Here is a 26,731-nt window from a genome sequence, read left to right on the forward strand (position 1 = left end):
TGGGAGGTTGTCGCATGCGACAAGTTTATTCCGCGCAGATCGGGCGTAAAAAGTAAATGGGAAATGATAAACACGATACGTCCGCAATTTGAAATCTACGACAAGATGACGTCAAAACGACGGGGTTTGCAGTGGGAATTGATTGTAATATGAGATTTATCAACCACGATTACGTTGAAAACACCGTTGCGCGCTCGCTACTAACCAACAATACGTGTATATACAAAACCGCTACAAAACGTGGGACCCGACCATTGGGACATTGACCGCAAGGACAAAGGTCTTTATACAATATGGTGGCGTGCTGGCTTTTGGCACGTGGCAGGCGGAGACGGAGCGAAACAAAGGAATTGTCGCTGTGAGGACGGATATGGGATGATCACGCGTTGACTGCTCTGTAGACGCACGACATGTCCCGGTCGCCGAATCCAATCGCTTTCGTGCGTTTGAAAAGCTGTGAAAGCGGGAAAACTGATTTAAAGATGAATTTCAAAACTTGCAACTGGATTTGTTTGAGTAGGTTTCGTTCCCTAGTTTAAAAATATGACTGTTGGGATTTCACAATCGATCGTTTGTAAAATAAGTGTAATATGATCGACAAAACTGGTCAATTATAATGAACAACTACAACACAAACATATACAGCAGTGTTAGTTAACTGGTTTCCAACTCGAATCGTTTGCCAAAATCGAGTTTTTTAGTTTAAATCCAATGCGATTATGAGCGCCTTACAGTCGAGAGAACAAAACGACTCCGATCGCTGGGGTATTCGATAAGCTTATTATTATGTACACGAAACAAGTAGAGCGACATATGCTCGTTTGAAACACGGTTCGTCAGTGAAGAGCTTTGACAACACCATAATAGACGTGGAAAGTTTTATCTGCCCACCTTTTTCAATTTAGGAAAAATTTATGGTTCAATGGTTTCATAGTGTTATTCATAAACAGAACCCAGTCGGTATCACAGGACGGATCAGGAAAACATTTTCTATCCAACATTAAGCTAGCGGCCCCAAAAATTTAAAAATATTTTTCCCTCACAAAAATGGCAACACGCAGGTCTTGGCTTGGGTCACACGTAACAACCATTGTAACAAGCTCACTTACGTCATTCGACAACGGCCAGTTTTGCAGAATGGGGTCAAGCGCCGGTGCCAACGCAACGCCCATTCACCAGTTGGTCTTAATGACGCGTTTTCGGGCAATTGTCAACAGGGCGACGCGTATAAATAGGTCTTAAAGGAAAGAAGTGGGGCCACGCTAGGTTACCACTACATTTAAATTCGACGGTTGCGCGGGAAAGCACGTTCCTATTATGTCGTCTTTTTCGCATTTTGGCACAGTATGACGTACATAAAAAGAATAGTACATAAAAGGGCCCACGTTTGAAGTCCATTCCACTTTTACACAGGCATGGGTATAGTTTACACTCATGTGAACAAAGCCGAAGGTCTAACTTGATATTACTTTGCAAAAATGTATTTGACAATTTGCAAATCAGCATTGGTTTAATAGGCTGTTGTAGGTAACCAATGGTTTTTGGAATCAAATGCTTGCAAGTAACTTAAACTTGTAATTGTCACAAGTTTGCTGACTCTGACAAAGATTAATATCAGTGAAAATGCAATAACTGAAGTTTTCTTAAACCACTGTTGTTCAGAATATTTCAAACACATACATGTAAAAGAGTCATAATAGAGAACTGCAGACAGTAGTGCACACTGCTTCCACCTATGCAGTCTCATGAAGTGCACTGATGAGCAGGGTGCACTACTGTCTGCAGCTCTTAATTCAAAATACACATAACCCCAAAAAAACACATAGACAAAAGGGAGTGATAGACTGTGTTGCATTGACCCTAGGGCATCCATTACCTCATTAGCTGCCCCTGCAACATGGAGTGGTTGTTCCAAAACTTCACCCATCTGTAATGCCAGTCTCAGATCCTTTTGTTGATGTTTTAATGGAAAATTGGCTGGAAAGTGTCCCTGATAGGACAATATATATGATATATACCTGGCCCAGATGTGTTATAATTAATTAAAAAATTATTAAAATTTTATAATAAAAAAATTAACTATTTTAAATGTTCGGACCGAAGTAAATTTTATTCCGAGCAAAACAACACCTGTAACAATTCTGCATACATTTATCAAAAATGTACGACTGTAACGTTGGAAGGGAAGCTTATTTAAAGAGAACCAGATTATTCAATATTCAAACAGTCGTTGATCATCGTTTTAACCAAATTTAATAAAAGCACAAAATATGTGGACCATCAAACAAATTACCTCCAATATCGCCGAACCCTTCGTCTGCACCAGGGGACATGATATGGGACTGAGGTTAAGGACGTCAAGTAAGGTGTATTGGTCGAGTCCTGCCTTTTCAGCCAGGGAAAGTCCCTCCGCAAGTGACGCCATAAATGTACCAGTGAGCATGTTCACTATGAGCTTCGTGTTGGCCCCGCAACCAAGTTCGCCTATTGGAAAGCACACAATCCATGTTCAGTAGAAAATTTTTTTGGAAACAAACAACAAAGCCACAAACTAAGGTGTGCTGCATTTTTTCGTAATGACAAGAAGTAATACAAAATTGTTGGTCAAAACTTGGCTGAATGACAAATAAGACCACTACTTATGCCTTACATGAAATAAGTTACAAGGAAACAAAGCAACGAAAGCAGACAATCACAAAAAACATAAATATTCTTGTAAAAAGCGGAAATTAATTTTTAAGGCCACATTTAATCTATAGCTACAACCCTGAGCCATTTCCTCATGTTTGGACAGGATGGAAGTTGTATAATTTATTTTAAAATATATATACATAACATACTACATACTAATATCACAAAATTACGCATGCCAGCAAGGCTGACCAAGTTATACATTTTGCCTTAATTTTGCTACAATTTATGGAAAAAACTAGTTCATGATGTGTCAATTGCAGAAATAGTTACAGTAGGAAGTTTAAAAGCACCTAGGAAAAAGGTTTTCTTTCCCATTGCTTCAAAGCAGGAATATCCATCCATGTAAAGGGACCGATCGCCAGCAGCAAGTATGACCAGGGAACCGGTTTCTGCTGCTTTCTTACTTCCAGACACAGGAGCCTCAAGAAATCGTCCTCCTCGCATTGAAATGGCCTGCACAAAAAAACACAAATTAAGTAATAATTATCTTGCTGCATTGCCCCACAGCCATCTGGAAAATACCGAATAATTTTTAAGTTGAAAATCATGTTGCAGTAATGAGAAGGGAAATTAGAATCCACAAATAGGAGGGAGTAACTCAAGACCAAAGAGTCGGAGTTGCTTCACACAGTACTGTCACAAAGTTGTTCAAATTGTTGATGACTGACACAAGTTGATAAACTACATGGTTAACACTTACAGTTTTTGGAAACATGAACAATTTTGATAAACTAACTGATTTGCAGCTTTAATGCAGCTAATTAACATGGGTTGGGATATCGCTGCCAAATTCACCCTGATATGTTTATGGAGTAGAATTGAATTCTCAACACAAACCCTAGCATGCTATTCATTTCCCTTTTTGTGACGGACATAACAACAAACATTAAACAATTAAGTCCAGGTGGTAAAAATAATAATGACTGCAAATACAGGATGGTTCATACAAATGTCCATTATAATTTGAAACACTTAAAAACTTTTTTGCAGAAAGCAAATTTTGACAAATGCCATTATTAACTTTTCGTTATCATGAACATTGGTTACAATTACAAAAGCAACATTATGCACGTTTTTTCCGACTTCACGTCTGTAGTATATATTCGAGATATTTGACAGCAAAAACTTACTTCTGATATTTCTTTGACGGTGTCTGTATCAACAGTGGACATTTCAACGTAACCTTTTCCAGCTGTTATTCCTTGCAGGACCCCACTGTTACCAATCACCAACTAAAAAAATCAACAAACAAGATAATCCACAATTTCTTATAAATGCAAAAAAGCAAATTTGGAATCAAAAAAATTACCTTGCAAGGCGACATAACAATGTTTCAAACAATTTCGTAAAATAAATAATTTAGGAAATTTTTGCTGATGCAATTGATAAATTTGCTAAATATCCAAACACATGGTCACAGTTATAATTTTTTTATTTTTCAGACCTTTTTAATAATTACATAAAAGTGATTTACAGGCAGAAAAAATGTTCTTTAGTATCAAAGAAACATTATGTATGTATATATGCATATATATATGCAAAATTGCATCACAAACAGCAACCATTATTAAGCAAATTTATTTAAAAAAACGGTTCATATTAAAATTTTCGTTTTCATTAAATTTTTCTTGCATATTTTTTTTGCCTTTCTGTCAGTTAAATAAAAACATTTTAAAAAATAAAACATCCTGCATACATCTCTGACAGCGTTTGAATCTGATACACAGGAAAATGTAATGTCGCATTGTTGCACGACATCTGCAGGAGATGTTCCTTGTTTCGCTCCAGCAGATAACAGTTGCTTGCATCTAAATACCAACAGCAATTACAACCCTTGACACGAAATAATTAAATTAAATAATCAGAAACCATATTGGGGAAAGAACAAGTAAAACATAAATTTGTCTAAAAAGTCACTTCGAAGGGTACTTTATCTACTGTCTAGGAAGTAAAAAAAAACACCCTTGTTCACATTAAAAAATTAAATGTTGCAACGTTACAACCACAAGCAATTCTTTGATATGTCAATTTTGTTGCATGTGATCCACAAAAACAGAAGTTGGCTGCTTTGTGTGAAAACATATAAAACGATTTTTGTGATTTTTGCCAGTCACAATTTCAGATACCATTCTGAAAAAACTGACTGTTCCAGAAATGAAAAATCAGTCATCTTGCAACTTCTACTGGTTGGGAATATTAAATTAATTATTTGCCTTGCAATTCGTTGTTGTTGTGTCTTTCTTACAGACATGGAATATTTTTGTGAAATACTTTGTCTTTGTAAAACATGATTGACATTGTTACATTTTTAATTAAAAAAGGAATATCTGTTTTGGTGCACAACATTTTTAAAATTTGAACATAATTTCTTACTTCGTCTGGTTCCTGTTCCACACCGTCACATCATGGCCACTTTTCACCAAATTCATCGCCATTGGAACTCCCATGATTCCAAGACCCAAAAACCCAATTCTAAGAAAGACAAGTTTTTGTTGTAATTATTGGTATAGCGATATATATCATTACTCATTCAATTCAAAGCAATGGACATGCTTAAAGCAAATTATGTTAAATAGAATACAAAAGAAAATAATAGCATTTTTAAGGATTACATAACAAAAGATTTCCAAGTAACACAAGCAGGAATTTACATAATCATTTCTGTGCATATTTCTGGTAAGACGTATATATGATGAAACAGGGCTTCTCAAACTGGGAAAGTCAGATACAGAATTTTACGAGTCAACGTCACACAAAGTTCAACATTTATTGGACTAAATAACTTTTTTAAGATAAGATAACCAAACGTTGCAATAGCCATCGAATAAAATAAAACCGTCAAAGGGTGACAGAAAATTTTAACTTGTTAAAAGGGGTTACAAGGGAAAGAGTTCTGGAGCTCTGTAATAAAAACAAAAAAAGGAAGTTTGTTTAACAAACATTAGTGACAAGCCAGAGATACAAAATTATACCAAAGAAATGTCAAATCAAAAGGTGTCGACATGCTGAAAACAATTAGGGAGCAAATCTTAAACATGTCCAAGAAAATTACTTTTTGTCAGTGGGGATTACATCCTTCATGGCAATACTTGTTGTGCTGTCTGCATCTGCAGTGGAATCGGGTGAAACACATGGTTCCGTTGACGTCAAGTGATCGCCAGAGGATAAACGAGTCTGAAAAACATAATATTTACAGTTTGAGTGAACTTAACTTGGATATCATGTGATTCTTTAAAGAGTACTGACATGGTAATTGTTTGTACAGGGAATGATGCAGCATTTTGGAACATGTTTTGGGACCTATGAGTGACTCTGGGTGGCAAATGGAGTATTTATGGAAGATATATGTCTTTGGTCCGTAAATTAGGTGTTTGTAATCAAAAAATTTTGCACATAAATAAATGTATAATATACTATTGCTGATTAAATACAGGACAACTTTTAGATTGGTGGCGTAAGGTTAATATACAGATTATGTGGGTACCAACATATTGGCATACAAAACACACTTAATGTTATTTAAAACACTTCATTACATTGGTTAGTTTAAAAAAAGATCCAACAAAAAGGTTAGTAGCACATAACCTACAATTGTTGCTGCAGTGAAAACAAAGATAAATACTACGATAAGGAAAAAGTAGTTTAGCACACAAAGAGATTTACAGATGCAAATATTGTCTGATATAAAATCCGGGTCAACAACAACTTCATTTCAAAATTCCAAAATAGCCTAAAATTTATGGAGTATACGAGATGGCTTTTAGAACACTTCACTTCCCCCGATACAGCTTTTTTGCACCACAGTATATATGCTGTTTTGGCTTTTTTATTGCAAAAAATTACAATTAAAAGCAGCCCCAAAAAATTACACATGTACCATGCAAAGCGACGCAAACAGGGGGCTACTCACAGGGTTAGTGGTTGGCGAGAGTGCATTCTGTCTTTGTGTGAGAAGGTAATGGGACATGTTCTGGTGCTTGAGAGTTAGCTGTCAGACGTGCAAGTGTCAAACAGTGATGGAGATTAGCTAATTATTAGTAGGCACCTGCATCATTTCACAAGCGTCTTGTGTAAATTAATTGCTATAGTTTTACATACAGCCCAAATAGAACTGTTGTGGGATCAACAACCTATGTTTCTTTTATTTAGTATATACATGTAAATGATGAATTTCCTTCACCCTATCATATTTGTAATATCTTGTTACATTATATTAGAACTCTTGCCTCAGAAAGTAACCAATTAGTAAGGCATGATTTTCACCACAAAAAAAACTCTTGGTCGTTTGATTGAACAACAATGAAATGTGAGTCTTTTAGTTTGTTGGACATTTACTAGTTATGTTAACACCACAATACAAGATTGAAGCAACGATATGTAGGACAGTGTTACCTCCTCACGAGTTGGAAGACTTTTTTTTGCAGATTTTCTCCTTTTCTTTGGTGGTGTTACAGATTCCGTCTACGTTCGAAAAACATGACATTTAATGACTTAAATTTGGGATGATTTATAGGGTCCAAAGGTGTTGTACCACAAGTTTAAACAATACATATTTTGTCAGTTTATGCAGCTGATTAAGCATGGCTTGTATGGCAGACTTTGCAAAAAACTGCAGAAATTTATCATGAATAGATAATTAAACTTTTAATCGAAAAATACAAAAATAGTTGGCTACCAGTTGTCACTTTTTTAAATCTTTGCAAACCATGAAAACATCCTGTAACTGGCTACTTCGTAGTTATTAGCACATTTGCCGTACTGAAAGTGAACTGTCCATTAAAAAGAAACGAACTACTCTAGAAGGCAAACTTACTGCAGTGGAAGATTTTTCTCCCCTAGACTTCTTGGCTAGAGGTTGGTCGTCACTTCCCTCAGACTCAAGATCTGAATCCTCGTCACTTGTGTCCGCAAGTCCTGCAAAAAAGTTAAAAAAAGATAAGACGACTATTTATAACAGAATTTGCATTAAATTGGTCGGAGACACAAAAAGTTTCCAAAATAGTTGGGTGTTGCTGGCAAAGCAGTTTTGGTTAATGGTATACTGTATTTGCGACAATGCAACCTTTAGACAGTGCATGAGCTTTCTGCTCCCAGGATAGAAACACACCTCTGCAAAACTATTGTAGTAATCATAAAGATACAGTCAACAAAAAACTTTATACGAACTATTAGTTATATTAATTTTAAGTCAGTCTAAACAAAAAAAAAGAATTTAATGATATTACCATTTTCTACCATGTTATTTGTGCACAAGCAGCATTTTTACAATATGTATGTTACTGTGTTTGTGACACACTTCTCTGCAGTATCAAATTACAAACAAAAACGTGTTATGGTGTTCTGGAATAAGTAGAAAAAATACACAAGCGTAAAGGAAAATCAAACACTGACCATTGCTTCTTCTTTCCAGTGCATGATCAATTTGCCTGACTGCCTCAAGAAATCCCTTTGCTTTTCCAACAGCATATTTCTGTTTGTTGTCGGCATATGAATGCACAAGGTCAGCTTTAGTCCAAGCACTGCAACATACAAAATATATAATTTCAGGTAACAAATCTTTATCATAAGCCAAAAAAACTTTTTAAAGAAATACAAAAGCCAACTTTCCACTCACAAATCGCCCGTCCCATAAAATCGAATAAAATACATCTCAACTTTTTTACTCGGCTTTTTGACATCTTTATCTGGTTCAGCCACCTGGCAAAATGAATTTACAATTATAAAGAAACCATAATGTTTAGATGAATAAAAATCACAAAACAAAGGACGTACCTTGCCAGGCCAATAAGGATACCCAGTCATTTTAGCCCTGAAACAATAACAAAGAACTTTAGAGTGACTGCAAATAATGTAAAATAAATTTTCTAATTTTTACAATGAGACTGGATTTTACCAAGAAAAGGATTTTAGTTACTACAATACTTTTGGTACTTTAATGGTTGTCAAATAATACCAACAAAATGATCAACCAACATTTAGTAGACACAAACTTTAAAACGATTTGCATTTGCTGCAAGTGCACAGCATGTTTCAGTATTTCATATACTTACCACACAAAATCACCAACTTCAATACTTGTCATGATTCTAAATATATATATCTGTACTTTAATCACTTGGAATGTCTGCAAACAAGTACAAATAATGTTATGTAATCTATAAATGTTTTTCATCATGAAAATACGTTTAAAAAACACTTAAGACAATCCCTACACATGACAGTCAATTTTACGCATAACAACAGGATTAATAGCAATTCACAGAACAGGAAGATGTAACCAAAGACTTTCTCAAACTTTCAAACAGCAACGGAAACACGTTTTTGCAAAATTCTTTCAGAATTACCAACTCCAATTCTCGCGCCAGTATGTAACCTCTTTGGAGACATCTTGTGATATATGTACTTTATGCAACGCTTCCACTGGATGGCAGTAATTATTCATGAAAATCTTAAAGCTTTGTTTCAATGTTTGTGCTATCCAACCACTAGAAGACACATAATACTCTTTTAGCATTCTATGGTCAAATTAAGGTAAATGTTTTGAAACCAAGTTGTTTGCCATAAGCTATGAATACTATAGTCAAGATTTTCTTGTTAGAACACTTTCTGCCAAAATCCAGCAGTTTCAAACGTAAACTAAAGGTTTCAGAAAAGGCTGGTTTGCTTTTTGTCCTTGTTTTGATACCTCAACTTACTTAAACAATAACTCGTACACCCCATAGCATAGACTTGCATGACAATAAGAAAATAAATGTTGATGAGTTAAGAAAAACAAATTAGGTGATTTGCCGGACTGCGTATCATACAAGCAACATTTTTTGGGTCAGCTACTTTTGTGTTTTTTGGTGGTAAAAAAACATTCAATGTAGACTGACAGAAATTTTGTTTAAATTTTAAACGGTCACGTGACAATATAATTACTCAGCCAAAACGACAAAGGCTGGATGTTATGGGTTCGAGACTACGATAGTGCAGAACCATTGAGCCTTGGTTTTGAGAAAGTGAGAGAGTGTGGGCGATGACTTTTTCCTTACGCGGGAAAGAAAGATTCGAAGAAAAATCCACTTTTAGCATGAAAATGTTAAGTAAACATGTAACAAACTTCTGATGTAATCTGTGCGCCTATTTTTTTTACATTTTATTGTTTGTACAAAGCTATCTTGTCTTCAAATGTAATACGCTTAACGGCAAACGCCAACGAATCATATAATAAATCAGCCCACAATGATTTGCTAGCTAACGAATTCACCCCTAGTGGTGTTAATTGCTTTTGTTTTACACCTCTAGTTTTGACTTCAATGTACAATTTCACAGATTTCTATGCATTGGTCGATGTTCGGATGTTTTTAAATTCTACCATGTTATCTACAAGAAAGTATGGTTAACAGATGCCCCTAGTGGATTTGTCCAACTGTCTCAACAAACACATAACCTTCAAGACATCAGAGAACAGGAACAGCTTGATTGTAACAACCAAAGCCATGGAACATGACTAGCACACTTGCAATGACATCGGGACGCAGACATTCCAAGTTGCGATTACCCACCAATATTCCGCCATGTGAAGAAGACTTCATTCTGATGGGGGGCAGCTCTGGATCCCCCCTGATTACCCCCAACTCTTCAAATAACCCACTTGATAAAGGTACAATCATGTTTTATGCTTATTTGAACATTCAGTGGTTTTAATAACTGCTGGAAGGCAAACATTGCTGTTCATGTGCAAGTGGTTTCGTAATGTTTAATTTTATATCCAACTTTAAGTGTATATACTTCGGTAAAGTTGTATATTCATAGCATTTGCCCTTTTCTGTTACTCAGTGTTCAAACTGGATTCTAAGATGGATGGAGATGACAATAATAATAACAACCGTAGTGCTTCAGCATTTTTGTCCAAGCTTCTGGATGGAAAGGATCTTTACAATGATTTGGATGGATCACCATCCCCAACTTGCCATGACTCTGATTCATTTGTTCCATCAAAGTCAACATCTTCACGTATGTCAGCACAAAAGCTCTCAGCATCCCAAAGAAAAAACAGCCGCCCATCAACCATTATACGACACAAGCCTGCGGAGGTATGTTGCATGCAAATTTAGCTGATTTGCTAGCAAACCTCTTGGGAACTTATACAGTTTACGTATGTGTATTTCAAATCATAGCTCTGGACTAGCTCTTAAACTCGCCAAGCATAGCTTTTATAAACTTGCACATTTCAGTTTCCTCAACAAATGTAGCTAAAAAAGTTTGTTTACCACTGAAACAATGCATATATCCACAGCATGCACTGGGGTAGGGTGCAGGGATGCCGCGCACCCCGTGCTTTTTTCTAAATTTAGCATCATAATCGCATCGCGTCTTTTCGGCTTTCTTCGGTTCAAACCGCAGTAAAAATGAAGATACCTATAATTACACTCATAAAGGTGCTTGACACTTTTTTTATATGCCTTGTAATCGCCATCTACGATTTGCCGGCCAAAACACTAGTTAAGATGAAAGAACTGTATAATATAGTGTGCAAACGATCTTGTAAAGTTAGCATTTTGTACTCGCCGCACCCCCATTGATATGCAAAACTCTACGCCAATGACAGCATGTGAATGTAACAATTCAACTGCAATGTGTTTTTATTGCTTATCTTATCATGAGGTGCCCAAATAACATGACACATTGGTCTGCATTGTGTTCCAGGTATTCAGAAAAGATTTGATTAGTGCAATGAAAATTCCTGACACCTCTCAACTTTTGTGTGAGGAATACTGGGTGATGCAAGATCCCTGGAGAATAGAATGGGAGAAGGGTGTTCAGGTACTTAATGATGTTAAATGAACAAATCTATAATGCTTAAACTACGATTTTCTCTAAATATTCAGGTTCCTGTAAATCCAAAGTCAATTCCCACTAAAAATGTGAGGATTGTTCCCAAAGAAACACAGGGTGGATTTCGAATGTAAGTTATTGGGCATAAGATGCATTTTTAGGCAAATCCTATACCTTTAGGTGGGGTGTTTAACCAACCTACAATGCCTTTATTTGAAGGCCAAGGAAAATGCTCAAATCCAGTCCTGAGCCAGGAGATAAAGACATGGTGGATCTCAATGTCCTTGCTGACTCAGCATGCAGATATGATCTTGATGAAATGGATGTTCATTGGCTTGAAGAGATTAATGAAGAACGTAGCATAAGAGGTAAAGTCCCTACTGTTCTTGTTCTGAGCAGATATACTTTTGTACGTTTACTAAAATTGAATGGCGGAGCTTTTCTAATATAACATCAACCTTCAGGTTTGATGTCGCTTGATGAATTCTCAATGGAGCAAATAATGGAAGAGCTGGAAACACAGGTAAGACTATTTTCCTTATTTCAGGGTTGTTTATTTATTGCCTTGGTCCTAACCCACCATCTTCACTCTTGTGCAGTGTCATGAAAACATGCAAGTTGCAATACAGACCAAGGAAGGACTTGGTATTGAGTATGATGAAGATGTCGTCTGTGATGTTTGCAGGATGGTAAGTACTGTATTCTTATTTATGCATGTATTCTCACAAATGGAGGTTGAAAATATGCCTATATTTTTTGCACATAGCTTCTTGATCAAATGAAAATTCTGTACCAGTTGGTGATATAATATTATGTTTATGTGTGGGTGAATGTTGTTGTTCATTTTGGTACTTGACATGTGACTATAGACAATGGTCATTGTATTCATTTGTTTTGACTTGAAAAAAGCTAGTGGTCCAAAAATTATCATGAGCTGTGGACAAAGCTTTTATTCAATTCGGACAGATCACTTATGTATTTATTTGTAGCCTGACTGTGAAGAAGGCAATGAAATGGTTTTCTGTGATGGCTGCAATCTTTGTGTCCACCAGGCGTGTTATGGTATTCTCAAGGTAAATGAACGTTTTTATTTAAATTGTTGCTTTTTAGTGCTGTCTAACATCTTATAATCACATGCAACTGGTTGGTATAGGTGCCCGATGGCAACTGGCTTTGCAGACCATGCTCTTTGGGTATTCGAGGGTCAGCTGTGTGCATTTTGTGTGATCGAAAAGGTGGTGCCATGAAAAGTACAAGGTCTGGAAACAAGTGGGCTCACGTCAGCTGCGCTCTCTGGATCCCAGAAATATCCATTGCAGACCCAGAGAGAATGGAGCCAATTACCAAGGTAAGTGCACCATACGATTTATTTTGTTTTTGGGGTTCTTACTTTATATTGAATCTTATATATACTACAACATATCATGTTTGTACCATGCAAAGGAACTTAAACGTTTCTTGCAATTTTGTGCAAACAATGTTCATAGGCAAAAAAACATAATAAAAGATTCCCAATAAAGATTGCCAGGGTTTGTACACAAGGTGATACACAAATCAAGTGATAAAATGAGTTTATAATCCAATACTACCAATTACAAGTATTACATTGTTTTGTACACCAAAACGTTGACACATGAAGTCATCAACACTTAAACCAGTTTTGTATACCCTGCAAAGGCTGCCGAACCCTGACCCTATAGTCACTAAATAGTAATTTTACCAGGTCTCTCACGTTCCTGCATCGAGGTGGGCTCTTCTCTGCAGTATTTGCAAAGAGCGAGTGGGTGCCTGCATTCAGTGCAGTGTAAAACACTGTGTTACTGCCTACCATGTTACTTGCGCTGTGGAGGAGAAACTCGACATGATTGCTGATTGCACTGACGAGAATGCAGAGGATGCAGTCATTTTTAGGTTAGTCCAAACCAGCGTATTGCGATGCTGTGCAATGAATTTTTGTTCACATGCTCTTGGTGAAAGGAAATAATGAGGAATCATTGTAATTAGCTATTTCATCTTCTTACATCAAGTCTAAAAATGATTTAAGTTTTAGTAACAGTGTACAGTGTACATTTTTGGTTGGATATGGCCGAGTTAGCTTACTGGCAATGGTCCTATATACTGTGCATTGGGACTATTTATTACAGTGTTAACAGTGATTACTTTACAGCTAAGACAATTTATTTATTCTATGCAAGATCTTTCACTAAGCTGCACCAGTTTGTTGCATTAATATACACTTCAGATAAACATCCACTGATAATTGTCATGTTACAACACAGGTTTTGCATGAAATTGCTGGTTGCTTTTACATGTGTAAATAGTGCAATATGGTTAATGTAAAAACACATATATAACATCTGTCAAGTCAGTATATTGCAGCTGCTTCAATAGAATATGTTATGACTTGTGCAGGTGCAGGTGTACCTCATCTTGTAGTTCTTATTTAAACTTCTGCACACTGCTTATGACAGGTCATTCTGCAAAAAACACAGCAAGAATCGGAAGGAGAGTATCAGTGATCAGGATGAAGAAGAAAAGAGGAACCTCCGTCAAAGGAGGATCATGGAACTAGAGGAAGAATTTTACACTCTTGTCAAAGATGAGGTAAAAACAAGCAGTTTGTTTTTGCATTCTCAGCGCTGGTTATTGGTTGCACAATGTGATTGACCAATTACCTGTGATAACTTTGCTTTGTGCCCAACTCAACTAGTTATGCCTTATTTGTGAGTCACTTTATCATGAACATTCCTTTGTTGCTTGTAGTATAATATCCCAGTGTTTTTTACTACTCTGTGTGGAAAATGGTTGTGATATTAAAAGTACAGATTTATTTGTTTGTTCCTTTCATCTATAAAGGTTGCATGCCACTTATTAACCCTGAGTCTATCCTTGTTGCAAACCTGGCGTGGCATAAACTCGCTCAACTACTTTCTCCAAGTGTAGTAATAATGCATTTTATTTCAAGGCTGTGGCCAATGCACTAAGCGTACCAGTGGAGACCGTACAGGAAGTAATGGCTTATTGGAAGCTAAAACGAAAAATCAACTTCGATCGTGCTCTCATTACTCCCAAACATGAAGAGGGAACTGCACTTGCTGAGGCAGCAGAAAGCAACCTCCAGAGAAGGTTGAGGATGTTCACCCATCTCAGGTGAGCCGTTGTTGCAGAATGAGATCAAACACAATTGCATTAGATTCAAAATTGTTTCATCATAACGAACAAAAATTTGAGAGATTGTTGTAAAACTGCTGCGGCAATTATATCTACTTTATAAAGTATTATTGTAATACAAACTACAGGCAAGATCTGGAAAGAGTGAGGAATCTGTGCTACATGATCGGGAGACGTGAAAAGACCAAGCGAGCTTCGGTTAAAAACATGGAGAGCGTGTTCTTAACACAGGTCAGTAATACATCGACATATTATATATTGTTGTGTCTGCAACGAATTGGTATATACATATTAAAATTTATCAAACATTCTGATTTTTAGGTTGATTCTAAGATCAAAAATACCTCGTCTGTGTCAGTAATTTTTCGTGAGCTTTTTATTCTTGCACTTGTATGATTATTGCACACACTTTTGGCTCTAAATGTATTTTTATATAAGGCACAAAACTCTTAAACTTATACCACTGTGAACTATATTGTGCCACGTGCTAAACTCCTAACGCTACTATTCCCTATATTTCAGATGAAACTTCTGGAGAGGCGTATGTGCCATGACACCCACTTCAGCACACAACGAATGGCGAGCGGTCTGGCCAAGTTCGGACAACCCGAGGTTTGCAAATTGGCCCAGAGGGAGTGGAAAACTTTGTCGCTTAACCCCGAATGGATGCCTTTGGATGTTCTGAGCGATACACCTGTTGACGTCAAACGAGGCCGGCGACCAGCAGCCGATATCGAAAGTACACCATCCCCTGTTGATACCAACGCTTCCATTTCCCAACTTCCGACAGACAAGCCTGCAGCGTCGAACGCGTCGCAAATGAAGAACGGGTTGCACCGTAAAGCCTTCCTGTCCGCCTGCCAGCGGCGAGAATCGCTGGGCTTGAAACGGACGGTGGGTCAGGCCGAGGAGGCGAAACCTCGCGCCGAGACTAGGAAACGCAGTCTAAAGTCCAATTCCGATTCCGATTTTGAAAGTGAGAATAAGCGCCCCCTGGCGAATAAACGCCTCGACAAGCGTGCCAAAACGTGGTCGGTGTGGAGGACTAAAACCAAGAGCGCGGGCATGTCGCCTTCTGCTTTCACGGTCAAAACGGAGGAAGACCAGGGAAAAGAGGTCGAAGCCCAAAGTTACCTTTCGGAGAGGGGGTCACGCAGTCGGTCGTCACGCCTGAGCGCACGAGCCAACAGCAACACCGAGCAAACGGAGTCACCTGGTGACACCAAGCGGCCGGTGCAGCGGAGAAACGCATTAGGGTCTTCCCCGCGGAAGCCTCCCGAGCCAGATCTGGTTGTGAAATGGGACGAGGACAAAGTCGATGACCCCAAGTTAGTGACCAACAAGAGCAGGAGCCCGCTGCCAAACGGACAAGTTGCAAAACGCGCCAAGCCTGATAGCAGTAAGTTCAAATTCTTTCAAATTAAACTTGAAAACCGTGCAAGGGTTGGTGTGGAATTTTTAATGCAGATTGTCGTTGTTTTTCAAAGGATATCAAGTAAAGGGAATAATTTTACGTCTTAAAATTATATCCAAAGTGACGTCACACATTGCTTGATAAAAAAATTTGTCTATTTTAGCAATTGACATGCAATAATATTGAAAACATGTTATTCGCTCAATTCACCCAAAACTTTATTATTACATAACTTTGCACCAACTTCTCGTTTTTGTAAAAAAAATTTTTTCAATAATTCAACTTCAAACTTTCAGATGGCAACACCAAGCGCCCGGTTCATTCAAAACAGGTCGTCAGCCCCGTTCCTTCCCCGTCGTCAAACGTTTCCACCAGAAGCGGGTCGAAGAAGAACGTGCGGACGGTTCCCGCGCGACGAGCGGCGACCGAGGCAAAAAACGAGCCAGGAGCTCTTGCGCGATCATGTGACAGTGACGTAGGCGCCGAGGATGCCGTGTCACGTGGGCAAGGGCTCCGGAAATCCCCTCGTACGTCGCCACGAAACGACGACTCGCCGCCTCATCCGGACGTGCTGGTCGACACCAACAACCTTCCCCGTCCTCAAAAGCGATCCTCCGGCGTGCGTCCGGATGACGAAGAAGAAGACGGAGGTTACAAAGGAGACATGGACGAGTCGGACTCTGAGACTCCCGCTCCCTCAGTCGGTCGACACAAACTCACGCAACTCGCCACCAAACGCTCATCCCACTCCATGCAAAAGCGTAACGCGCGAGGGTATTCCGATACCGCCGAATCCAGCGATTACACATCATTCAGCGAATACGACAAAACTTCACTAGCCAAAAGAAGGCGCCTGCGTTCCTTGCATCGACTACAAAACAAGTCCGATGCTTGCGAGGTGCGCTTTAAAGGTTACAAGGACGTATTGGACGACGCCCTGCCGTCCCCGGACAGAAAAGCCGAAACGAGCGAGCCGGTGGCGGAAGAAACGGCCAAGTGGCCAAAAAACGAGCTGGCCGTCGGCGATGTTTGCGATGAGGAGGTTGCTGTCGATGGGCAGCACTCTATCGCCGGCGGCCCAACCTTGCCTCACAGCTCCAACCATCCTCCTCATCCAGCAAACTTCCTCCCAGCCGCTGTGTCCGGCTACCCTGGCGAACCGCCCTTTTTCCAACCGGGACTGTATCCAGCCAACAGCCAGGTCCTACCCCCCGACCTGTATTATTCAAACGTTTACGCACGCCGAGGTGACTGGACTCTCACGCCCAAACACAAGCTCATCTACGCTCAGCAGTTCGCTAGGCCGACCCTCCACCAATCAGGCTACCCACCCGACCATTTTCCACCTCCCCAGCACTTGCATGAAGACATGTTATCGCACAGCCATGTGGGATTACCTGTACAGCCAGACCAGCATCATGCTCCTTTCGTTCAGCTACCACCACAGGTGGGGGTTGCCACTGAGGAAGTTGAACCCGAAGTGGCGTTACACACACACGCAAAAACGCACAAGAAAAAGAAGAGCAAAAAGTCAAAGCGCAAGAAGAAGAAAAAGCGAAAACGCCGCGAGTCGGTCGCGAGTGTTTCTGCGTCGTCAGATCACAGCGGAAGTTCGGCGGAATATTGCGTTGAATACTGTTCTGTCCTTACAGAGCCTTCTGTGGGGCAACAAGCCGACACATCCGCAGCTGTCGAAAGCCCCCACAGCTCTGACAACTACGACGCAACAGCAATAGACGTCCCATCGCGTGAAGTCGAGTTGTCTCAGAGCGGGAACGATATTTTAAACACAAGTGGACAAACCAACACCAGCTTTGTGTCTTCAGAACAACCAACCCCCACCAAACAAGGCGGCCTTTTGTTAAAGATTGACCGCAAGCGCCTTATACTGCCGCAAAAAAGTGACAGTGAAAGTGACAATAGTAACAGCTCAAGGGAAGAACGATCGTATTTGGATGAGAAAGATGACGATGATCCACAACCCGCACCCTTCGTGACTCCCCTGAAACTTAAGCTGAGTGTACAAAAGAGTGATCGAGCGCTTCGTAGTGGCCTCATGCCCCGTTGCTACGAGATACTGGACGACAGTGGCACTGGGGTTTCACAAGAAGCGACCTTGTCGGAAGAAGAACAACCCGAGATCAACACGGAGACGGAGGTTCAGAGCAAACGTACGCGCGCCCAGGCTGCCCTAAGGCGCCTTGGTTTGATAAACGAAGATGCGAATACGTCACTTGGTGCAGAGAAGGTTGTTTCCTCCGACTCTATACCAAGGGTGGATCCTGGTGGTAGCGCACTTGCCCAAAACCTCCCTGTGCGCAAGCGTGGACGTCCTAGGAAAAAGCTGTCGCCGAAAGATGCCCAGGTTGCCATAATAACGACAGAGACTAACGTTCAAGGCATTCTTAACAGCAGAAGTGCTTCAACTGACACCCGCTCAATTCCTGAGATACCTGTGCGTGCCGACGTCACACCCGTAAGGGTGAGAAGCCATAGTGACGTAATAGTGACTGAAATGACGTCACCTAACGCCGGGTCGTCGGCTTCGGCTCAACCGGAGCGACATTGGAAAAAGAGAAAAGTGAAAGAGCATGTTGAATCGGTGGCCGTCGAACCGGCGCCTTTTCAGTTGCCAGAACCAACCGCCCCTGACGTACCAGTGACGTCATCTAATATTCGTCATCCCGTTCAGCCACCACCCGAGCCTGCCCAGGTTCCGACCTTTTCGACCCCACCAAGCGTCGCCACAAAGCCAATCATAGCGGATAACAACGAGCTGGTCGGGATTCCTGAACACAATCAAGCCCAGAACCAACTTAACAAATCTGTGTTGTCGGCGCGTACTTCTGTCAATCGTTCTGCTCCCGTCAATGGTATGTGTGAAGCTCATTAACTTTATTTGGTGCACCCATGCATCGTCGTTATTCGCTTACTTTCAAATAACGTAATTTAACAGTCGCATGGTCCCTTCAAAAATCATTCCTTTTATGTATTTTTTGGTGCAATTTTGACGACTGTTTACCCGTGATTGTCTAAGTCCCCCCTTAAATTCGGAATACGTAGATACCTACAAGCGACCTTCGCCCAAACCGGCCAAGAAAAAGTCCACCAGTGACCATGTGACCGACAGCAGGAAAAACTCAGGGAAAATCGTAGATGGTCTTCCACCCGTTGCCCCTTACAGGTGTGGTTTAGGAGCTGTCCGTCTGTCAGCGCTATTTGATTATCTAAAGTTTGTTTAAACATACATGCCTTGACAATGTTAACAACAGTATGGCCCAGTCTTTTTATTCTCAATTATGAGCCAATCCGTTAATAGTGTTCATACATACCTTTATTTTGTGTTGTTAAGACCACGCAAGTTGGCTGTAAAACTTACATCCCCGACGAGTGCCAATTAAATCAAGCCATGTTTAGTTTGCGCAAAAGACTACAACGTAATTGAACTATACATGTAGATATTGAAATGGCATGTGCAAAACCTAAGAGGTTATCGAGCCTGGTGCCCAAGTGCAAGCAAAACAACAATTTGTTGTCTTTGCTGACGTTGTTTTAGCAACATAGAGTATGTTAAATAAAGACTTTTTCTATGCAAGTCGAACTTGAAAATCGAGCCCATTTCATCCCAATAATCCCTTTAATTTAACGATGCACTTCTTAACCCCACTCTTACAGGTTTACCAAAGCAAACACACACCAGCAGAAAATGTGCAACCGGGCCTCGGGCACCACGGTTCCTGGCGTTGGGGCGCGAGACAAAACCGCTGCGTTCAACATGCTTCGTGCTCGTCGAAAGGCAGAAGCGGGTGGGCAGACACAGGCCAAGAAGATTGCGCCTACCAAAGCTGACCCGTACGAATTCGCGGATTTCGGAAGCTGAGATATGTCTTCGTCGGCATCGTTCAAATACACTGTTTATCGCTTTTTCTCTTCGGCAATATGTTGTTAACTCGTATATATGGTGAACACGGAAGTTGTGTACACACGTCGTTGGCCGCGTAGCCGGATAATGAATATGATACTGCCACACCATTTTTCCGAGAATTCCCGGAACCTAAAGGATATCAGATACTATAATAATCGCAAAGGAAAATATGTTCGCCTCTCGGTATTTCACAAACGTCTGGGCCTATGAGAAGACGTGGTTTTAGCCGTGGAGAACTTTACGTGTCCATCTCTATTTTTATGTGCGCGCCCTTTTATTAGATACAGGAATATTTTTGCGTCTTGATGCTCACGTTCTTTAGCCCACGTTTCGTATTCTTTTTTTTCTTGCTCGGGCTTCAATCTCTCGACGAACCGAAAAGGCTCCTCGATGCCTTTTTAATTTATAAAACACGCCAAAATCGAAACGCTGCCTCATGTTTTACTTGGAAAAGGGCAATATTTAACTCGTGCAGAAGGGCGGGTACTTAACCTCCAACACAAGAGCAACTGTTCCCGTGTGTTACCGCGTAAGCTTAACCCCACGTAGCGGTATCGGGTTTTGACACTTGATTGGTTGTCAGTTTTGCTACATGTTCCGACCCATACCACAAGCAGAAAATTTGGCTGAGGTTCGTGCGCAGAATATTAGGGGAACGAATCCTGATGTCAATAACGGTTCATTTTCTGTTATGACATTTCCGTTTATGTTAGCACGTTTCCTTAACTTTTTTGGTATGCTGGATTCCTAACCATAAATTAGTGTAACAAGTCGCAAAATGCTTTGCAAACCACCATCTGTCTGGTCTTAAACCATATTCTAGCAATATGGTTACCAACCTCTCCATATATTCCTCCCTTCGTACATCATTAATTTTTTTGATTACTTTCCATGCAACATAAATAGATATCAAACATAAACAGGATTGCTGATTCCACAACAATTATTTCAACTCAAAATTTGCTCTTGTATTTTTCGGAAAGTTCTTCATTACAAGGTAGGGTTTGTAAAAGTGATGGATGCAATTCTAAAGACAACGGAAATTAATTTTTACAACCAAACGCTAGAAACAGGAAAATTACGAAAAACTACAAAAGAAGGAGACCATAGAATAGGACGATGAACATTGCGAAAGATTGATTTTCAAAAGAGGTCAAATGAGGAGTTGGCATTGCTCCCCATATCTCGCGTAAACCCTCTCCGACTGGGAAACACTCGACCACATGCTTCAGCAAATACGATCGAAGGCGCAGGTCGTTGCAGCACGCACAGAAGCCTTCGGACGGTTCGATCTTTCTTTTCCTCTTATCACAGTCGTGCCGTTTTGGAATTTCGTCAGCCCGGGCACGCGAAAACGCTTCCACAAAAGCAGACCCGCCGCCAACGGAGCGTGTGGGACGCGCGTGACGTCACAATGCCAACGCACAGTGCGCGTGCGTGCTTTCGCCGCGTTTTTTCCTTGTTTGCTTTATTGAAGTGGATCATGCGCGCGCGTCGTATCGCGACGGGCGCCGACCGCTTCTTTTCGGTCCTGCGCGGCGCGTTCGACCTGTGGTGTTGCCTCGCATTGGTTCATCGAGCGAGTAAGGGTGCTGCTGTACAGTGTGGCTGTCGTTAAACGGACAAAACACAATGAAGGTGTTTCAAGAACTCAAACTAGGAGGCCTCGTGGAGTTGGCAAGGGCAGTGCAAGATTCGCCGTGTCTCTACGACAGCACGGACGTCAACTACCGCCAGAAGGAATGCCGAGTCAAGGCTTGGAAGACAATCGCCAAAAGATCCGGCTTGTCAGGTGCGATCCTAACCCCGCTATGTTGCACCGACTGCATGATTTTGTCATTGTTCGATTATTGCTGTTGTTGTTTGGGGGAATGTCTGATGTTTGCTTTTGTTTTCGGTATCCTAGATTACACAACACGTTGTGTGTTTTGCACTACTTAAACCATAACATAAAGTAAGAAAATATTTGCTTGCAGTGTTTGCAACGGTTTACACTGAAAATTGACGCTCAATGAATTGTTAATAAAACGCGTGGCTAATACAAACGTTATTACAATGTGTTAATAGCGGGTTTTTACTACATTGGACATTACTTAGTTGCCACCTTTTCTTGTAACGTGGACGCCTCCCGTACTATTCCACAGAGAGTCGTTGCCAAAGCTTGTGGAAAGCGATGCGAGACAAATACGTGCGCGGTCGAAAAAAGGAACTCTCCGCGAGCAAGTTAGGCCTACCGGCGAGCGGCGCCAGAGATACGTGGAGTCTCGACGGTGTGTTGGATTTCTTGAAGCCGCACGTCAAATCGCGGTAGGTACACAACATTTTACCGACTTTAATGAGTGTAATGTTGGCCACTGATACCTACGTCAACAGCAAAAGGGATTTTAGCTTTGATAGTATAGGAAGTTTATTGGCCCCTCAATTGAATAAACAGCGTTGTAAATCGGTATTTGTAAATCATAAAACTGGTAGTTGCGTCACGTGGAGATTGTTGGACACATTTATTCAGAAATTCTTAACAAGAGAATTAATGTTCACTTGTAAGGACACCTGTTTTCGGACTTTCTGATATTAATGTATTTATTTACATAACCTACCATTATGATTGTCTCTTTGTATTGTACCGCGCCTCAAAAGGCAACATTGTGTTTTGACATCCATGGCCAGAATAAGTCCTTTTGGGGTCTAAGCACTTAAGATAGACTTTGTTGGTCCACAATGTATAAACTATATGTAAATGTGTGCACTTTATCTTATGGCCGCAAACAGATTTTTGTGTTTCGTTGTTCCCGCAAATTTCACGGTCACTCTTGAAGCGCATTAATGATGAAGCGCTCCTTGAGCTAGCGCTGGTCCTATCACCTAACAGAGTCCCAAACTCGCTGTTTGGAGACAAGTAAACATTTAAGTCCCCTGTTATACTAAACTGAAGTGAAAGACTAAAAAAACAGTTGTATAAATCAAAGTCAAGTTTTTTCATAAACTGTTAACCCCTTACCATGACATGAACATTCAACAGATTTGCTGATGCCGACGATGATGGCGAAGAAATGAGAATACGGGAAATACCGTCCTTGGATCCTCCAAGCTTTGTGCTGACCAACATCCGTCGTCCGAGTCTAAGCGTGGCGGAAACAAGCAGGAACAACAATAACGAAGATGAGGAACCGCCGGCTAAAATATCGAGAAATTGTGATTCGTTGCTGGACGGAGTTATGCATGCTTTCGCCGAAGGAAAATCAGGTAGGCCTACCCTTTGTGTATATTTGATAGCACAACAACGAAAGTATCCAAACTGTACCTTTAAAACATATAGCAAAGTAAAGATGTGGTAAAAAGTCACATGCGATTGTGCGAACATTGGTGGCGCCACAATTAATAAATGTGAAAAGTATATAGTTATATAAACTGGTCATTTTGATTGAAGCCCAAAACATCCTTAGAGCGATCGTTTCATCCGCATCGGTCGCAAACTGTTAACTGTTGTCCATTTTTAGAGAAAAACAAAGCAAATTTGTTGTTCGGGATGAGCGTTGCCGCCGAGCTGGATGGAATGTCAGAGGAAAAGCGAAAAACCGTGAAGTTGGAAATACTCAAAATCATTTACTCCTAAAGCCCGAATCTTCATAGATTGCAGTTCAACACCTTTTCTTCTTCACACCGTTGCAATTTTCTTTTCAACAATTTCATATTTCTGAGTCATTTGACTACACTGTAGGGGGTGCAGAGACTTTGTTCAGTAAAAGCTCAACGGAGCAATCCTGAAAGTTTCAATATGGGGCAAATGTGTAAAATTTACTTGTGGTAATAACGTCTTGTTACCAGCAGGATATATATCCTGTATGCCGTCCTCCATTTAGTGTGATTGTTAAGTTGTCTTGCGATTTTAATAAACTTGGTACAAATCCAAATTGATTCTTTATTAGCCCTCAACATTATAAAAGACGTCAAGAATTTCACGAAATTTTCTACATGAAAATTGACAATTCACACACAGTCAGTAAGAATTGCGATGAATTTATTTTGTACAACACATCATGATACAATAGGGGCAGTGTCAATTGAGGGACGACCATTCTTGCAACAGGCGTCTCGCGGCGTTTAATGCAACTCGCGGAGGTGTTTTCGTGGCGACCTTGGGTGGCGTCACAGCAGATAAGCTTACTTCACTGGTGTTGTGATCTCCAGCATCATCCGGTTCTTCGGATTTCTTCTGGAGGATTATTTTGAGGAGGACGCTCCAACCGGGGTCCTCTGTTGTGTCTACAGGGTCGTTGCTAAAATCTGCTGCGTCATCGCTAATCTGTGGACATATGGTGAAAAGTTTTATAATACGTTAGGCAATAGAAAATTTTATTTATTCACAAAAGTAGATTGACATAACATAACCTACAGTTAAGGTTTATTTTTTTATAATTTTGCAAAATAAAATCGATTTTCTCTTGTTTTTTCTTTAAGTCCTTGTACGTTCGAAGGAACTTATTCTATTGCTGTTACTTGGTATAAAAACGATAGATTAAAATGCTTCAAAACAATGGCTCTTACATGTGGCAATTCTGGGTCCAAAGGATTTAAACACACAACCCAAGGAGACCACAAATGGTGTTGCTTGACAGGATCAAAGAAGCTTTTTGCAATACTCTGTGACATTAAATATTTAAAACGTCACTCTGAAGGGTATACAGGTACTTTCTTACAGTTTTCGAATCTTCTTCCAAGCGACTTCGTTTCGTAGGCACGAAATCCTCATTTTCACCGTCTTCGATCAAATTGCTTGCTTTGTCAGCAATTGAGTGGAAATTCCACAAGCCAACTTTTCTTCCAGTGTCGATACACTGGATATTTGCATTGGAACTGGCATGGCTACATCTGCAGTTATTGTAAAAATTTGTAAATAAAAAATTGTTTGCTTAGTTTACTTATAAAAGTTGAAGTGCTTACTTGGTTGTCCAACCACACAGCGCAAGCAATGCTGAAGACAACATAATCATTCTATAAATACCATTTTCATCATTTCTCTCCATATCATTTGTTGAAACGTTAGCTTTCGATATTAATTCTTCCATAACATGATCTGGTATGTGCTAAGGAAAAGAAATAGTTTTAAAAGAAACTCTCTTTACTTTCCGTATTATCAACAGCTTAAAAGTACAAACACTAGGCTTCATATTTCAAACACATACAAAATTGTTACAGTTAGTTTTATTTCTGGTAAATTTAGTGTTTTACCATGGTGTTAAGAATGCTCTTTTCGATGTATGGTAGTTTGCTCCCAAGTTGGACTAGATTGTTTGCTCTATCACCAAATTCCTGTTTAAATGTTGTTTGAGAATCCTTGGTAAGATATTTCAAACGGAAGGGATAAAGATAGGAATCGGGACAAGAGTTGCTGGGCCACGAACATATTCGCATGTGCCCCGATATAACTTGCTTCATTGCCTTTCTGCACTGCTGGTGGTCTGCACAAAACAAACTTTCATTGATTTCAAATCTCACAAGAAAGTTATTAAAAACCCTATTTAAATACTTACAGTTGGAGGAGTCTGACCAAGGAAGTCGCATGGAAACTATTGCAGCACAGGAGCAGCACTTTATGATATCTTCTCCTATGCATTCCCAGCCATACTGGGCAAGCAATGGAGGGCTTAGGCACAAAGGTTTGCCACACCAGAATGAAAGCTGAAAAGTGAAAGTTTGTTGCAAAATTCTGAAATTTTACATGAGTGCCGTTTGAACCTTCGTAAAAATTATCATTTTTCCACACTTTCACTCACTGTTTCTTATTGCCAGTGTAACAAAATGTAATACAAATAAATTAATTATACATACTATAGAACCTCAGTACAATAAGACCTACTGAGAAAGTGCTTAATCTGTGTTGATATCCATCTTTAGACCGGTTGTAAACTACTGCAGATCCAATAGCTCCCTCCACTTGTTTTGCTCCATTTACTTCTCCTGACTCAGTCCCACCAGAAAGTTTGTTCAAAGTGCTGCTAACTAAATCCAACAAAGTGTTTTTCACTTGCTCTGCCACTGACATAGATGGACGCATTGCACTTGGAATGGTTTGTTGATTTGGTTGATGATCGTTCATTATGACGGCGTGGTGGTGATCAATAGGGAAATGTATTTATTCAGTCTTTTACTATTTGCTTGAGACCTTCCAAAGAGTTTTTCAGCTCGTTGCCAAGGTTAAGGATCAAGCCACTGTTGACTGTTGCACAGGCGATAAAACTTACAGTCAGTGGTTGTCTGCAAAATAACAATAGGTTCAAGTTCAATACAAAAAAACAGTATTAAAATGTTTGGCAGGGAAAAGTTAGTTAGCAATTGGCCTTACTGGTTGAAATGCACAATTGTGTGGTTGTTGTAAAAGCAGATAAAATACTCGTTCTTCCCAAATCCCAACTTTCCAGAGAGATCAGCTGCAAGGGGAAAAGTGCTCAAAAAACCAGACCTTAGAGCAAATTCTGGAGCTTTTTCGTTTGCTACCTGAAACATCAGGAAAAATTAAAAGCAGCTCTACAAGATGATGCCGGTCGTACAATATAAGTTAATGTAATTACCTTCAAAATAGGCACACCATCCCTGTCTGAAACAACAATTGCGTACAATCCTTTGATACTGCTCAGCTGACGATACAGATACTTTTTCAGATCTTCAGACATGATACTATTGCACAAGAAAGAAAACACATAAATTTC

At 40.0% G+C, this 26,731-nt stretch overlaps 5 protein-coding genes across 6 annotated transcripts; 2 read left to right on the forward strand and 3 right to left on the reverse strand.

Annotated features, from left to right (window-relative positions):
- Positions 1-4: 4 nt before the first annotated feature.
- On the reverse strand, positions 5-8,814 carry LOC145910429 (uncharacterized). Of its 2 annotated transcripts, XM_082997551.1 has the most exons (15): positions 8,745-8,814; positions 8,467-8,503; positions 8,309-8,391; positions 8,086-8,213; positions 7,508-7,608; positions 7,087-7,155; positions 6,605-6,682; positions 5,747-5,868; positions 5,068-5,166; positions 4,391-4,502; positions 3,825-3,926; positions 2,985-3,147; positions 2,294-2,484; positions 1,877-1,990; positions 5-454 (listed from the first exon to the last, which is right to left on the reverse strand). In XM_082997551.1, exons 1-15 carry the CDS (start codon positions 8,774-8,776, stop codon positions 380-382), a joined length of 1,506 nt encoding a protein of 501 aa, XP_082853677.1. In that variant the 5' UTR covers positions 8,777-8,814; the 3' UTR covers positions 5-379. The 2 variants fall into 2 exon arrangements, with proteins under 2 accessions (XP_082853677.1, XP_082853678.1); XM_082997552.1 differs by lacking the exon at positions 6,605-6,682.
- Positions 8,815-10,012: 1,198 nt separating this feature from the next.
- LOC145912551 (uncharacterized) lies at positions 10,013-20,445 on the forward strand. The gene is made up of 17 exons (XM_083000055.1): positions 10,013-10,339; positions 10,516-10,772; positions 11,386-11,502; positions 11,568-11,644; positions 11,734-11,882; positions 11,979-12,037; positions 12,114-12,203; positions 12,504-12,587; positions 12,668-12,862; positions 13,238-13,425; positions 13,986-14,118; positions 14,480-14,664; positions 14,814-14,916; positions 15,208-16,084; positions 16,396-18,972; positions 19,163-19,283; positions 19,775-20,445. The coding sequence occupies exons 1-17, from the start codon at positions 10,183-10,185 to the stop codon at positions 19,977-19,979; spliced, it is 5,574 nt and encodes a 1,857-aa protein (XP_082856181.1). The 5' UTR covers positions 10,013-10,182; the 3' UTR covers positions 19,980-20,445.
- Positions 20,446-21,581: 1,136 nt separating this feature from the next.
- Positions 21,582-23,929, forward strand: LOC145910425 (uncharacterized). The gene is made up of 4 exons (XM_082997545.1): positions 21,582-21,816; positions 22,169-22,331; positions 23,044-23,267; positions 23,522-23,929. The coding sequence occupies exons 1-4, from the start codon at positions 21,657-21,659 to the stop codon at positions 23,635-23,637; spliced, it is 663 nt and encodes a 220-aa protein (XP_082853671.1). The 5' UTR covers positions 21,582-21,656; the 3' UTR covers positions 23,638-23,929.
- Positions 23,930-23,942: 13 nt separating this feature from the next.
- On the reverse strand, positions 23,943-26,121 carry LOC145910422 (zinc finger C3HC-type protein 1-like). The gene is made up of 7 exons (XM_082997543.1): positions 25,882-26,121; positions 25,556-25,703; positions 25,254-25,483; positions 24,966-25,108; positions 24,722-24,893; positions 24,570-24,665; positions 23,943-24,327 (listed from the first exon to the last, which is right to left on the reverse strand). Exons 1-7 carry the CDS (start codon positions 26,119-26,121, stop codon positions 24,082-24,084), a joined length of 1,275 nt encoding a protein of 424 aa, XP_082853669.1. The 3' UTR covers positions 23,943-24,081.
- A 16-nt stretch (positions 26,122-26,137) lies between these two features.
- Positions 26,138-26,726, reverse strand: LOC145910426 (ragulator complex protein LAMTOR3-like). Its single transcript, XM_082997546.1, has 3 exons — positions 26,594-26,726; positions 26,368-26,519; positions 26,138-26,279 (listed from the first exon to the last, which is right to left on the reverse strand). Exons 1-3 carry the CDS (start codon positions 26,693-26,695, stop codon positions 26,162-26,164), a joined length of 372 nt encoding a protein of 123 aa, XP_082853672.1. The 5' UTR covers positions 26,696-26,726; the 3' UTR covers positions 26,138-26,161.
- Positions 26,727-26,731: the final 5 nt, after the last annotated feature.

The sequence above is a fragment of the Ascidia mentula genome, chromosome 8 (assembly GCF_947561715.1).
Source record: "Ascidia mentula chromosome 8, kaAscMent1.1, whole genome shotgun sequence".
NCBI classification, from domain to species: domain Eukaryota; kingdom Metazoa; phylum Chordata; class Ascidiacea; order Phlebobranchia; family Ascidiidae; genus Ascidia; species Ascidia mentula.